General features: G+C 36.5%; 1 protein-coding gene across 1 annotated transcript; it reads right to left on the reverse strand.

The window, feature by feature from the left end:
* Positions 1-7,447: 7,447 nt before the first annotated feature.
* LOC122412684 (uncharacterized) lies at positions 7,448-15,835 on the reverse strand. Its single transcript, XM_043422424.1, has 13 exons — positions 15,744-15,835; positions 15,240-15,576; positions 15,026-15,145; positions 13,573-13,740; positions 13,416-13,496; positions 13,110-13,169; positions 12,939-13,013; positions 12,580-12,636; positions 12,409-12,483; positions 12,050-12,106; positions 11,684-11,788; positions 11,504-11,617; positions 7,448-7,602 (listed from the first exon to the last, which is right to left on the reverse strand). Exons 1-13 carry the CDS (start codon positions 15,831-15,833, stop codon positions 7,448-7,450), a joined length of 1,494 nt encoding a protein of 497 aa, XP_043278359.1. The 5' UTR covers positions 15,834-15,835.
* Between the last annotated feature and the right edge of the window lie 620 nt (positions 15,836-16,455).

A 16,455-nucleotide genomic window follows, 5' to 3' on the forward strand; every position in this document is an offset into this window, starting at 1 on the left:
GGACATATAGGTATGCAAAAAAAACACGAAAGAAAAACTTGGGAAAGGCATTTATTTTTTATATTTTTTAAAAATCCTCCTTAAATCATTATATAACAGGGCCCCTCGTATTTTATTGGGGGATCGTTTTTTTTCACACTCGTTCATACAATTCTAATTAATTATTGTTTTTATAGTAAATTTGAACAATTGTCTCTTCCCGAGCTTCCGATTGAAAACCATGCACGCCAAGCTTGTGTGTAATGTTGAAAATGAATTTGTGCAGTTCATCGTATAGATACAATGCATGCACTTGTACGCGTAAACTGTTTTAAGTTTATAACCCGAGCTAGCATAAAAACAGATGATAATCTCTTAATAATTGCAGAATTATTCGAGAAACCTTTGTTGCTCTGTGACGTTTGCTGGAAAATTTTTCTGAATAAGTGAGGGATTAGGGCTAAAAGTGTACACGAATGAATTCCACAAGAACCTTAATTCATTCACTGTACTTGGCTACGTTGGAAAATGATCTCATTTTTTTTTTATTTCCAAAATTCAGAATTCCTACAGGAAACGTAATTCATTCACTGTATATGTTACAATAGATCTCATATTTTTTCACAGTTAAACATTTTTTAAAATTTATTTATTGACAATGCGAATATAGAAAATCATTTAAAACGACGGTCACGACCTTTTAATACTTGGCGTGCCTTTTTTACTTTTTGAAGTTTTAATATTTACTGATTTCACTTCTTTTTGCGAGACGTGACAACTATATGGGAATCGTATTTCATTCACTATATTTGTCAACTTCAGAAAACGATCTCATTTTTTTTTTATATTTTGAAGTTTTTTATTGAAAATGCAAATATAGTAAATTATTGGAAACTACGGTCGCGACCTTTTAATAATTGGCGTTCTTTTCTTACTTTGTCAATTATTTTTTTTTCTGATTTTACTTGGATTTTACCGCGGTAACAATATTTAGTTAAGAAAAAAAATACATTCCTCGTCTTAAACGAAAATTTTTGAAACGATTTATTTCAAGGTGAGTGATTTTCACTATATGACAAAAGCAATCAACACAGCTAATTTTTCTATGTAGACGGACGAAAACTGTGCGGTTATGTTCATGTGAGTTGAAACCTTTTACAAGCAATAATGGTGACGATTTTGATTATCCATTCAGCAACTCGAATTTTCCAATGAAAGATTGGGAAATACCTATGCAATGGGATGATATTTTCATTTTCTATTCCTTTTTTTGAAACCTCCACTTGTTTACTTGGAAAAATGATTTTTGAAACTATCTTCTTCTCATTCATGGATTCCATGTTGACATGGATACTGTCAATGGTTTGCAATGTCCAAGGAGATGTTTCCATGGTATTCAATGTCTAAGACCACAGCTTTATGGTTATTGGTGTCCAGTGACATTTTTTCATGATCTTCTGTAACGTCTGAACCTGCCTCGTCAATGTAAACTATTAAATCGCAGATCTAGATGGGTGGGGTTCGAAATTTCGAATAACCGAATTGTAGAATGGTCGATATTTCGAAATTAATAAATTCGTCATGTAAGATTGGAGAAAAATAAGTAATTCGAAATTCTTATTCCCGATCGACTATTTAGCAGATTACGTCTTTAATCGAATATTTTTTCTTTGAATTCGCATTTATTCGAAAATATATATTTCAATAGTTTGCATTTCGAATGCAATTTTTACAGACCGTACGAATGTCAAAAGTTCATATTTTCGAATTCAATATGGAGAGTAATTGTTTTACAGACAGACCAGAATATAGAGTAGCAAAAAATCGAAAGTGAATTTTTCGAGCCTATAAAACTTCGATATGTGGAATAGCGATAGTTCGAAAAGGGAAAGTCAAAATGGCGATGTTTAAAAATTGGAGATCACCGGTCTGAGTAAGTGAGTGAGTGAGACGCGTGTATTTGGAGCTCCGCTGTATTTCTTTATTATGATCGATCGACTTTCTAACGTTTCGCTATTTTGAACATTTGACTTTTTGGTGTTTCAGTATTTCAACCTCAGTAATATTTGGTCTTTCGTTATTATATTTTCAAAATTGTGAATTTTCACAGTATCGCTGACTATAGTAATTTATGAATCGAAAGAGTGATAGTCGAATTTTCGAAAAATCGATATTTTAGTCATCGTCCTATGGGCGATTATTACATTCTATTTTCGATGTAAACGTGCTTCGAATGTTGCAGTTTCTGCTTTATTTATTTTCGGCATTCAAAGCTGTAGTCGAATCTATCTGTCTCCATGTTATCATTCGAAGTTTATAAACTCGAGATTTTAGCTGTTCGAAATTTTAGTCATTCCAACATTTGATCCCCACCCGATCTAGATATCGATAACTATGACGAAATATATCGTAAACCATTGCACCGTTTACCTAAATATCGGGAAATATAAAATTGTCGAATATATATTGAACAATACGAAGGCATCCACCTAGACATCGAAAACCCTATAGTCGCCAAACTAGACATCGAAAACTATAGAGCCGACGACCTAGATATCGAAAACCTTAGAAAAACTCACCACACTATCGGAAACTATGGAGCCGTTGACTTTCATATCGGGAACCATAGACAAATTCACCTTAACGTCGGAAACTATGGAGCTATCGACCGGGATAGTGAAAACTATGAAGTCGTCAACCTAGTCCACGAAAACAATGGGAAAACATACCTGGACATTGAAAACTACGGAGCCGTTGATCTAGACCTCGAAAAGCATGAAAAAACATACCAGGACGACGAAAGCCATGGAGAAATATACCTAGCCATCGAAAACCATGGAGCTGTCGACGTAGACATCGAAAAAAATGGAGAACCATAACCAAACATCGAAAACTATGGAATTGTTGACCTAGCATCAAAAGCCATGACGGAATATACCTGGACCACGAAAACCATGAAGGAACATACGTAGACATTTAAAACTATGAAGAAATATACCTGGACATCCAAAACCATGGAGGAATATACCTAGACATTGAAAAATATGTAGACACATACCTAGACATCGAAAAGTATGGAGTCATCGACCTAGATCACGGAAATGATGAAGAAATATACCTAGAGAACAAAAACTATGGAAACTCAGACCTAGCAATCGAAAACTGTGGAACCATCAACTTAGACCACGAAAACCATGGAGAAACATACCCAGACATCGAAAACCATGGAGGAATATACCTGAACCACGAAAACCATGATGAAACATGCCTAGACATTGAAAACCATGGAGGAATATACCTGGACGACGAAAAACATGGAGGAATATTCCTGGACCACGAAAACCATGAAGGAACATGGTTTTCGTGGTCCTTCATACTTCGTCATTGAAAACTGTGGAGCCGTCGACCTCGACTGCGAAAACCATGAAAAAACATACCTAGACCACGAAAACCATGGAAGAATCTACGTAGACCACGAAAACCATAGAGAAACATATCTATACATCGAAAACCATGGAGGAATATACCTGGACCACGAAAACCATGTAGGAACATATCCAGACATCGAAAACTATGAAGGAATATACCTAGACATCAAATCCCATGGAGGAATTATCCTAGACCACGAAAACCATGAAGAAACATGCCTAGACATTGAAAACCATGGAGGAATTATCCTAGACCACGAAAACCATGAAGAAACATGCCTAGACATTGAAAACCATGGAGGAATTATCCTAGACCACGAAAACCATGAAGAAACATGCCTAGACATTGAAAACCATGGAGGAATATACCTAGACATCGAAACCCATGGAGGAATTATCCTAGACCACGAAAACCCGAGAGAAACATACCTGGACTTCGAAAACTGTGGAGCCGTCGACCTCGACTGCGAAAACCATGAAGAAACATATCCAGACCACGAAAACCATAGAGGAATATACCTAGACATCGAAACCCATGGAGGAATTATCCTCGACCACGAAAACCCGAGAGAAACATACCTGGACATCGAAAACTGTGGAGCCGTCGACCTCGACTGCGGAAACCATGAAGAAACATACCTAGACCACGAAAACCATGGAGAAACATATCCATACATCGAAAACCACGGAGGAATATACCTGGACCACGAAAACCATGAAGGTACATATCCAGACATCGAAAACCCTGAAGGAATATACCTAGACATCAAAACCCATGGAGGAATTATCCTAGGCCACGAAAACCATGGAGAAGCATACTTGGACATCGAAAACTGTGGAGCCGTCGACCTCGACGGCGAAAACCATGAAGAAACATATCCAGACCACGAAAACCATAGAGAAATATACCTAGACATCGAAGAAACCCATGGAGGAATTATCCTCGACCACGAAAACCCGAGAGAAACATACCTGGACATCAAAACCTGTGGAGCTGTCGACCTCGACTACGAACACCATGAAGAAACATACTTAGACCACGAAAACCATGGAGAAACATATCCATACATCGGAAACCATGGAGGAATATACCTGGACCACGAAAACCATGAAGGAACACGTCTAGACATTGAAAACCATGAAGGAATATACCTAGACATCAAAACCCATGGAGAAATTATCCTAGACCACGAAAATCGTGGAGAAACATACCTAGACATCGAATACTGTGGAACCGTCGACCTCGACCGCGAAAACCATGAAGAGACATACTTAGACCACGAAAACCATGGAGAAATATACCTTAGACATAAAGAACTATGGAGAAATACACCTGGACATTAAAAACTATGGAGATATACACCTGCACATCAGAAACCATAGAGGAATATACCTAGACATCGAAACCCATAGAGGAATTATTCGAGACCACGAAAACCATGGAGAAACATACCTGGACATCGAAAACTAAGGAGCCGTCGACCCAAACCTCGAAAACCATGAAAAAACATACCTAGACGACGAAAGCCATGGAGGAATATATCTGGACATAAAAAACTATGGGGTCGTCCACCTAGAAATCGAAAATCGCAATAGAATGTACTTAAACCTAGTCCTCCAAAACCCATGAGCTATCGCCCTAGACATCCTCGAAAAATCCAGCGGCGTCGACCAGAATTTTATATTTTTTTTATTTTTATTATTTATTATTTAATGTTATTCGTATTATTCAATTTTTTTATTTTATTATATTATTATCATTTTATATTATATATTGTATAATATAATATATATATTATATTATATATTAATTATAATAAAATATTTATTATAATAATATTTTATTATTAATTAATATTAATAAATAAAATATATATTATATAATTATATACATATTTTATGCGCAAACCAGGAGCTGGTATTGCCCCCGCTGTGCGCCCATTCTCTGTCTCTCTCGCTCGACGACGCAGAAGGAGAGGGGGTAGCCGCGTTCAGCGTAGTGCGTGACGTAGAGTGTGACAAAAGTAAGAAATCGTGCAAAGGACGTAAGTCCAAATGTAAACAAGCGTAACTTACGCCCCTCTGTCTCTAAGAAAATGAAAATCCCGAAATGATGGATTTTAAATCACTAACGTTACATATCTCAGGATCTACTGGACGGATTTACTTGCAACAAAGACCAATGGAAAGAGAAAAATCGAAAAAAAATCGTCACAAATTTTCAAGCTGTTTTATGAAATGGTTTATTTGTGAGAGCCATTTGAAAATTCTGTGACGTCATAAAACCGGCATATTCGCGTATATAAGAGTAGCGGCAGGGCTCGCGCTGGCTTTTCTTTTGCGCTGCAGTTTTTCCTTTTAATACTTGGCGTCGAGCCGCTACCGCGTCTCTTGATGAATTTAATTATTTCACGCCTTGAACGTGATGTTGATTCGGGTATAAATATTATGAAGTATAAGCAGGATATTTTTTTTCACCGCGTAAAACAACTAGAAAAACTGAGGGCTACATTAAATAAGAACAGTTACAAATACTCTAATCGAACGTCGGTTCGAAACAACTTCATAATTTTTTAGCAGGAATGAGATGAAATTGATCATTCAAATCATCTGAACCCAAAATTGCAAAAATTATTCACGTTCTATATAAAATCCTGGAGCCTTAGAGGAAAACGTTTTGGGAGTTCTAATTCATACAGTTTTCTGCCAACTAATTTTTTAAATGATCCGTATAAACCTTTCTTGCAACGTCAATATTATTGGGTACGAGTTATTTCATGTCAATAAACGTTTTGGACTGCTGCTAATTAATGCCCAACTGCTGGGAAGCTATCATGCTCAATTTTTGATGAACAATTTTGAAAAGAAAGGCTTAAGTTTCCTGGGATTCCATTGTCAAAACAAATTCATGCAGTTTGTTTCGCAGCATGACTTTTTCGGATTGAAAAATTTCATGTTTAAAATATAAGACGCGAATTGAAGAACGTAAAATTTAAATAGAGTTGTTACGAGGGACCAATAAGAAAAGATACCGTTTTCCTTGGCACATGACTTAAAAAATTTACTGAGTTCTCCTTAGATTTCTTCATTCGTTAACTATAGTCCCAAAGGTATCTCAGACTTTCTTCTATTCTTCACGAATAGCACATGGGCCAGTGAATGGATGTTTTTTTTTGCTCACTTTTCCAATAATAGCTAATCTCAATGCAAACCGAATGCAAAATGTTTCCCGTTACATTCATCGCCATGTTCAAAATCAGCCCTAATAATTCTTTCGTCGCTCCTAATGTTTTTATCTTTTTATTTTACTACTATGATTAATTAAGTGTACCCCAAATCTTCTGCTGTCTTGTTTCGACGGTCTCTCTTTATTCTCGAAGATCGCTTGTAATCCATACCCAATTTCTCTTACGGAAAACATCAATTCGACCCCGCACCCCGCCTTGTTCTCGATCGCGGCCAGAACTTTCAATCCTTGGGTTGGCTGAATACCATCTCACTAAGTAAGTCCCATCTTTTCACCTAGTTCTTCCCTGTACAATTTTTCTTTTTCATTTTCAAACCTCATTCAAAGTGATTCCCCTCACATTCATCGCCATGTTCAAAATCAGCCCTTATAATACTTTCGTCGCTCTTAATGTTTTTATCTTTTTATTTTACTACTATGACTAATTAAGTGTACCCGAAATTTTCTGCTGTCTTGTTTCGTCGGTCTCTTTTTCCTCTCGAACATTGTTTGTAATCCATACTCAATTACTCTTTCTGAAAACATGAATTCGACCCCCACGTCCCCGTTTTCTCGATCGCGGCCAGAACTTTCAATCCTTGGGTTGGGTGAATACCATCTCTGCAAATAATTTTCATCTTTTCCCGCGTTCTTCCATGTACAATTTTTCTTTTTCATTTTCAAACCTAATTCAAAGTTTTTCCCCTTACATTCATCGCCATGTTCAAAATCTGCCATTATAATTCTTTTGTCGCTCCTAATGTTTTTATCTTTATATTTTACTACTATGACTAATTAATTATACCCCAAATCGTCAGCTGTTTTGTTTCATCGGTCTCTCTTTCCTCTCGAAGATCGTTTGTAATCCATACCCAATTTCTCTTCCGGAAAACATCAGTTCGACACCGCACCCCCTCTTTTTCTCGATCGCGGCCAGAACTTTCCATCCTCGGGTTAGCTGAATAACATCTAAGTAAATGATTCCCATCTTTTCACCTCGTTCTTCCATGTATAATTTTTCTTTTTCATTTTCAAACCCCATTCAAAGTGTTTCCCCTCACATTCATCGCCATGTTCAAAATCAGCCCGTATAATTCTTTCGGCGCTCCTAATGTTTTTATCTTTTTATTTTACTACTATGATTAATTAAGTGTACCCCAAATCTTCTGCTGTCTTGTTTCGACGGTCTCTCTTTATTCTCGAAGATCGCTTGTAATCCATACCCGATTTCTCTTACGGAAAACATCAATTCGACCCCGCACCCCCCCTTTTTCTCGATCGCGGCCAGAACTTTCAATCCTTGGTTTACCTGAATACCATCTCAGCAAATAATTCCCATCTTTTCAGCGCGTTCTTCCATGTACAATTTTTCTTTTCCATTTTCAAACCTCATTCAAAGTGTTTCTCCTCACATTCATCGCCATGTTCAAAATCAGCCCTAATAATTCTTTCGTCGCTCCTAATGTTTTTATCTTTATTTAAATACTATGATTATTTAAGTGTACCCCAAATCGTCAGCTGTTTCGTTTCGTCGGTCTCTCTTTCCTCTCGAAGATCGTTTGTAATCCATACCCAATTTCTGTTCCTGAAAACATCAATTCGACTCCCCCCCCCCCCCCCCCCGTTTTCTCTATCGCGGCCGGAACTTTCAATCCTTGGGTTAGATGAATACCATCTAAGTAAATAATTCCCATCTTTTCACCCCGTTCTTCCATGTATAATTTTTATTTTTTGTTCTCAAATCCCATTCAAAGTGTTTTCCCTCACATTCATCGCCGTGTTCAAAATCAGCCCTTATAATTCTGTCGGCGCTCCTAAAGTTTTCATCTTTTTATTTAACTACTATGACGAATTAAGTGTACCCCAAATCTTCTGCTGTCTTGTTTCGTCGGTCTCTCTTTCTTCTTGAAGATCGCTTGTAATCCATATTCAATTTCTCTTCCGGAAAACATCAATTCGACGCCGCACCCCCCCTTTTTCTCGATCGCGGGCGGAACTTTCAATCCTTGGGTTAGCTGAATACCATCTCAGTAAATAATTCCCATCTTTTCACCTAGTTCTTCCATGAACAATTTTCCTTTTCCTCGCTCCTAATGTTTTTATCTTTTTATTTTACTACTATGAATAATGAAGTGTACCCCAAATTTTCTGCTGTCTTGTTTCGTCGGTCTCTTTTTCCTCTCGAACATTGTTTGTAATCCATACTCAATTACTCTTTCTGAAAACATCAATTCGACCCCCCACCTCCCCGTTTTCTCGATCGCGGCCAGAACTTTCAATCCTTGGGTTGGGTGAATACCATCTCAGCAAATAATTTTCATCTTTTCCCGCGTTCTTCCATGTACAATTTTTCTTTTTCATTTTCAAACCTAATTCAAAGTTTTTCCCCTTACATTCATCGCCATGTTCAAAATCTGCCATTATAATTCTTTCGTCGCTCCTAATGTTTTTATCTTTATATTTTACTACTATGACTAATTAATTATACCCCCAATCTTCTGCTGTCTTGTTTCGTCGGTCTCTCTTTTTTCTTGAAGATCGCTTGTAATCGATACCCAATTTTTCTTCCGGAAAACATCAATTCGACCCTCCACCCCCCCGTTTTCTCTATCGCGGCCGCAACTTTCAATCCTTGGATTACCTGAATACCATCTCAGCAAATAATTTCCATCTTTTCAGCGCGTTTTTCCATGTACAATTTTTATTTTCCATTTTCAAACCTCATTCAAAGTGTTTCTCCTCACATTCATCGCCATGTTCGAAATCAGCCCTTATAATTCTTTCGTCGCTCCTAATGTTTTTATCTTTTTATTTAAATACTATGACTAATTAAATCTTCTGCTGTCTTGTTTCGTCGGTCTCTCTTTCTTCTCGAAGATCGTTTGTAATAGATACCCAATTTTTCTTCCGGAAAACATCAATTTGACCCTCCACCCCCCCCCCCCCCGTTTTCTCTATCGCGGCCGGAACTTTCAATCCTTGGATTAGCTGAATACCATCTCAGCAAATAATTCCCATCTTTTCAGCGCGTTCTTCCATGTACAATTTTTCTTTTCCATTTTCAAACCTCATTCAAAATGTTTCCCCTCACATTCATCGCCATGTTCAAAATCAGCCCTTATAATTCTTTCGGCGCTCCTAATGTTTTTATCTTTTTATTTAAATACTATGACTAATTAAGTGTACCCCAAATCTTCTGCTGTCTTGTTTCGTTGGTCTCTCTTTCTTCTTGAAGATCGCTTGTAATCGATACCCAATTTTTCTTCCGGAAAACATCAATTCGACCCTCCACCCCCCCGTTTTCTCTATCGCGGCCGGAACTTTCAATCCTTGGATTACCTGAATACCATCTCAGCAAATAATTCCCATCTTTTCAGCGCGTTCTTCCATGTACAATTTTTCTTTTCCATTTTCAAACCTCATTCAAAGTGTTTCCCCTCACATTCATCGCCATGTTCAAAATCAGCCCTTATAATTCTTTCGTCGCTCCTAATGTTTTTATCTTTTTATTTTACTACTATGATTAATTAAGTGTATCCCAAATCTTCTGCTGTCTTGTTTCGACGGTCTCTCTTTATTCTCGAAGATCGCTTGTAATCCATACCCAATTTCTCTTACGGAAAACATCAATTCGACCCCGCACCCCCCCCCCCTTTTTCTCGATCGCGGCCAGAACTTTCAATCCTTGGGTTGGCTGAATACCATCTCACTAAGTAATTCCCATCTTTTCACCTAGTTCTTCCCTGTACAATTTTTCTTTTTCATTTTCAAACCTCATTCAAAGTGATTCCCCTCACATTCATCGCCATGTTCAATATCAACCTTTATAATACTTATGTCGCTCCTAATGTTTTTATCGTTATATTTTACTACTATGACTAATTAATTATACCCCAAATCTTCAGCTGTTTTGTTTCATCGGTCTCTCTTTCCTCTGGAAGATCGGTTGTAATCCATACTCAATTTCTCTTCCGGAAAACATCAATTCGACCCCCCATTCCCCCGTTTTCTCGATTGCGGCCGGAACTTTGAATCCTTCGGTTAGCTGAATACCATTTAGCAAATAATTCCCACCTCTTCACCTTGCTTTTCCATGTTCAATTGTTCTTTTCCACTTTCAAATACAATTCAATGTTAACACATACTCATCGCTATGTTCAATGTCATCCCTTATAATTCTTTCGTCGCTCCTAATGTTTGTATCTTTTTAATTTTCTACTTTGACTAATTTATTGTTCCCCAAACCTTCCGCTTTGTCGGTTTTTCTGGGGCTAAGTTTTAAGAGCGACGAATTCGAAATGCTGTGAATTTTTAGCGGTCCGAATTCTTATTCAGTGAATCCTTATTTGGGGTCGATAGTGATCTTGCAACGTTTGAGCCAGAAAATTAGTTCATCAAAAAGAGCATCTACAAAGTACTCGAGGGTTAATTTTCGTGCAATCAAAATAGAGTTATGACATCTTTTTCCATATCGATATTTTATATTGCAGTGTTCCGATTAACATAAGGACTCGTATAAGACTCAGTAATGTAGTGAGTCGTGAATAAAAGTAGTTTAAATAAGTTTGTGAAAACCTCATTTCAAAGGAAAGTGAATTTGCAAAATTATGCATATGTGAAACCAAGATCCTCTTTATCCTATAATAAAACTATTTTGAAATAGGTCCAAATAAAAGCCAACATGCTATTGTTAATATTGAATATTTTCCTATTGATGCTGATTTTGTAATCAAAATTGTTTCATGCGGTGCCGAGAATTAATAGAGTGTCGCACACGAATTTTTAGCTACGCTTATGATTTTGTTCCATAAAAACACAATCGAAAATGAACGAATAGTCGGTCTAATGAATGAACAATGTGATGCATTACCATTGTTCTGCATATTTTGGAGCCGGTTCCCTGCTGTACTTAACTGCTGCTCAAGTTCGATATTTCCCGAATTTGAACCATCTTGTCTTCGTACAATCGCTCTTCTTCTCATATCTGTAATTTCGAACAATCATTGATATACTTCCTAAGCCATGCTTTTTACTGAATGCATTGTCTAACCTTTTCGACGCTTGTTGCGTTTTTGCTTCTTCAACGCCTGTGTTGTCGAAGAGGTTGGAGGGTCTGGAGTAATTTCCTCTCTCCTTTGCCTTGGAAGCGGATTTGCTATTATGAAACACAGAACAAGATGGTGAAATATGCAAGTCTTATATATTCATCAGAAAATTTGAGACACATGCTTGCATCAGATCAACAATAACCAGGGTTATTGGACTGTGGGGATGCCCTTGATACTTCTTCATTGAAATTTCTTATGTTTTCATTGCTGGCTGAAGAAGCAGCTCATAGAAGATCAATTTAGTATTTGGATGCAGTATAAATCAATGAAATAATAATAATTCCGAAAATCATTTCATGAATAATTACCATTCCTGTCAAGTGACGAAGCGTCCGAGTCGTCGTCGATTAAAATCGGCTGATTTTCTGTGGAGCAAAAAATCATGAGGATTCTTCTTTGCATCTGATATTTGCGATCGCTTAGATAAAAATTCAATGCAAATTATTCTGAGTGTTGGTCATTAAAAATATAAACACGATTTAATTGAACATAGACAGTTGTGGAGAAAGCTCGCCTACTTTCTTCTCACAGTTTAATACGTCAGCTTGTTAAAATATACATGTATCAATTGAAGCTTTCAATTACTATGTATAATTTCTTTTTCAATTTAAAAATGAGAATATTTTGAGATACTGCTTTGTGCTTGCAATGAATCGAAAATAATTACCAATTATGTTGGGTTGTGGGAATGTCCTCCGTTCTTCATCACCCAGAAGCAAATTTCCCACATCTTCATTGTTGGCTGCAAAGAATAAGTGTACAAAAGCAATTAAGTTTTCAATTCCAGTATAATCGAATACAATAAAAATGGTTCCAAAAACAGTCTTATGCAAATTACCATTAAAAACAAGTGACGAAGCGTCTGAGTCGTCGTCGATCACAATCGGCTGGTTTTCTATAGAGCAAAAAATGATGAGGGTATTTCCTTACATCTGATATTTGCAATCGGTTAGATAAAAATTCAATGCAAATTATTCTGAGTGTTGGTCATTAAAAATATAAACACGATTTAATTGATCATAGACAGTTGTGGAGAAAGTTCGCCTACTTTTTTCTCACAGTTCAATACGTCAGCGTGTTAAAATATGCATGTATCAATTGAAGCTTTCAATTACTATGTATAATTTCTTTTTCAATTTAAAAATGAGAATATTTTGAGATACTGCTTTGTGCTTGCAATGAATCGAAAATAATTACCAATTATGTTGGGTTGTGGGAATGTCCTCCGTTCTTCATCACCCAGAAGCAAATTTCCCACATCTTCATTGTTGGCTGCAAAGAATAAGTGTACAAAAGCAATTACGTTTTCAATTCCAGTATAAACGAATACAATAAAAATGGTTCCAAAAACAGTGTTATGCAAATTACCATTAGAAACAAGTGACGAAGCGTCCGAGTCGTCATCGATCACAATCGGCATAACTTGTTCTACGGATAAAAAATTCATATATATTTTTAATTTATTCGAAATTGCATTTTTTTAAATTGTGATTATGATCTAAGCAAATTTTTTAAATGTTACTTATTTTAAAAGGTTAGTACGTTCATTATATAATTGAAATGTTGGAGGAAGCTACTTGACATTTTTAAGAAAGGAAGATACTCGTGGTATTTCCTTTCGTCTATTACCTAAACAGAATACAAAATTTGCTTCGACTAATCGGTATTATTTACCATTTTCTTGAAAAGTTATGGAATTGTCCAGGAGCCATCGTGGTGGTTCCTCAGAGAATATTTCTCGCTCGAAATCTGGATCTAAAATGATTCCGGGGAGATTGTACTTTGCGACCATGATTCATAAGCCTGAATTAATGTAAACAAACAATTTTACCTAATGGATTGACCAATGGAGTTTCCTGCAGCTCATGTTCATGAGCCTCGTCATTTTCTTGCATATCTTCGTGATTAGCCATGATTATTTCGATATTGCCTTTTAAAGCCGCTGCCTTTTCGATGAATTCATTTACCGTAATTTCAAGCATGTGCAGCTCACGCCACGCTAAATGGAATATTAATAGATTAGCTATTATACAAGATGTGCCTTTTTTTGTTTTGGACACCGATGTTTTTACACGTCTTCACATATTTAAGTAATATATCAAATAATACTTGCGCTCTGGTCTAGTGGTTAGCGTACTTGCCTCTAAACCAGAGCATCGGGAGGCCCTCGGTTCGATTTCCGATCTCGTAGACTTTTTGCGAGAATTAAATATGAACGTAACGTAGCTCCAGACGTATGTATGAGTCACCCACAGGTGCCTGTACCTGTGTGACACATGCATGTGACTGTAGTACATATTTACATTCCCGCGATAAGGCGCGATGTAGCTCTGATACCGCGAAGCGGGCCGAGGGCCTCAAGTACATTCAATGTCGTAACTCGAAAACGATGGGGTTCTGTTTATGGAATTTTGACAGAAAAAAAAGTTTTATCTTTTTTCGTTTTCTAATTAATTAGAATTTTATCAGATTTTTTCCAAGATTTTATCAATAAGGTTTTCAAGATATTTATCAATGAAAAATTCTAATATAAAAATGAATCTTCTTTTACTTTATAGATATTCTAATAAGATTCCATAGTTCACGAAAAATCTGGATCAACGCCGAGAGCACACAGGTTAAAACTCAGGTTAAAAAAATTTTAGAAAATAATGCGATGAAACTCTAATGAATTAAAAATAAAAAAAAAAATACTTTTTCTGTGTTAAAATTTCATTCAACTTTTCTAGCTTGTCGTCGGGAAACTGTGCCCTGGTAGTGTACGTAGCAATATAAATGTGTTCTAACCGATATTTTTGATCAAAATATTTTTGGTTAAAAACTGGAAAAAAAGTATGAAAATTTATTTTGTTTTTTTTTCGTACTTTTTTCAGAAAACTACAACTCAAGACGAAAAAAATGACCTACTATTTTATTTCGATATCTCTGTTATTAAAGAAGTTATGGGCGTTTACAAAAGAATTGTACGAAATTTTTAAAAATCTATTGTGATCAGATAAGTTGAGGAAAATATCTAAAATAATTAGGAATGACTTCTTTCAGTAAATACAAAATAGAAAATTTTCAGAAAAATCAAAAATGGTCGGGGTCACGGTTTGGTCGGTTTGGTATGGAATGACCCATCTATATTCGAAATATTATTATAGATATATATACTATCAAATAACGTAAAAATATATTCGCAAATTACAAACTGAAATTACGGTAAACAAATATGATAATCTATCTCTAAGGCATTCAGTTATTGCTGATTCGGAATCAAAATGATCTTTATTTAATCTAACCTTTTATCAATTTCTTTTGCTTGAAGACTGTCGAATAACGTGCGTGCCTGCCGATCGGTACATTGTTTTTTAAGTGTTCGATGTCCGATCGAACGTTGGCTTGTAGTTTGAGTAGCTTGCCTGTTGGACAAAATTGTCAATATTAATCCCATTTCATCCCTTTATTGAAAATAAGAATTGCGTGTAGTTACGTTCGACTGCAAACAAAACCTACAAACAAAGTCCCAGGGACCAGGGCGAGCTTCTATCCTGTGCTTAAGTCTGCTGTGATAAGACTCCACGATATTGTTCGTCCGACAGCTAAGCCCATAGACGCTAAAGCCCTCTGGCTTGACAATTCCTAGCCAATACCGGGCGTAATAGTCGCATAGTGGGTTCAGCTGTCTTCGGACTGTCGGTGTTAAACTATTCTTGATAGTTTCGAATTGGTTGGCAATATGATCAGCAGGCAAATACGCCAGAGCCAAAAGTTTTTTGAAAAAACTTTTGGCTTCTGCGTTGGTCCGAAATAAATTTTGAAGATGGAGGGCCCTGGCTTTCTTATATATCGCCTAAAATCCAGTACATGATTATTTTAATTGACATATACTTGGATACTTATTGTTTTGATGAAACGTCAACTTCAATAGTATGGTTTTACGTTGATGATAAATCAGTTTTATATTATTATTCATTCTCTTTCTTGAAAAATCATATCATCTAATCTCAAAATACTTACACGATCGTGATGGGTATTACAACCCGTACTTAGAGCGGTTGGAAATGCTTTCAAAACAGCATTCCGCAATGCGCGTTCAAAGTCGCTCATCACAAGAGGAATGTTATGCGCATGCAGAATATGTGTTTTTACATATTGCAAACATGCTTCATAAGCATTTTGCGTCTTTGATGTCATGATGACCCATATGAAGGGGAAGCCCTAGAGGCCATGAGAGTAAACATAATTAGAATCGGATTCGCTATCAAATCATGAATTTTTTTTTATAACACAATTTGCAATCACGTTTAATATAATAAAACATACCTCATACCCTGTTATTTTGTTGTACGGTATCGAATTTGTTAGTTTTATACTTTAGCATGCTTTAAATGCAAATCAATTCTTACGTGATTCAATTTTATCCCCATAATAGTAAGCAATTGATATACTCCATCAATCCGGGGTCGCGAACAAAACGTTCCATCAATAAGAAGCCTTGATACCTCAGCCATTTCTTGCCGCACGAAATTTTTATCGAAAAATAGGGCATGCTGTGCACCGCTGTTGTCAATGATCAAACGCACAGAAAGTCGACCATTATCGTACTCTAGATTGCGAGCAAACACTGGATCAACGAGTCGATCCACGAATTCACGGACCGTATGGGGACTCGGGGGATAATGCTTCTTTCTGCATTCTTTCATAAAGCTCATGATGGATCGGAATGAAA

The sequence above is a fragment of the Venturia canescens genome, chromosome 6, assembly GCF_019457755.1.
Source record: "Venturia canescens isolate UGA chromosome 6, ASM1945775v1, whole genome shotgun sequence".
NCBI lineage: Eukaryota > Metazoa > Arthropoda > Insecta > Hymenoptera > Ichneumonidae > Venturia > Venturia canescens.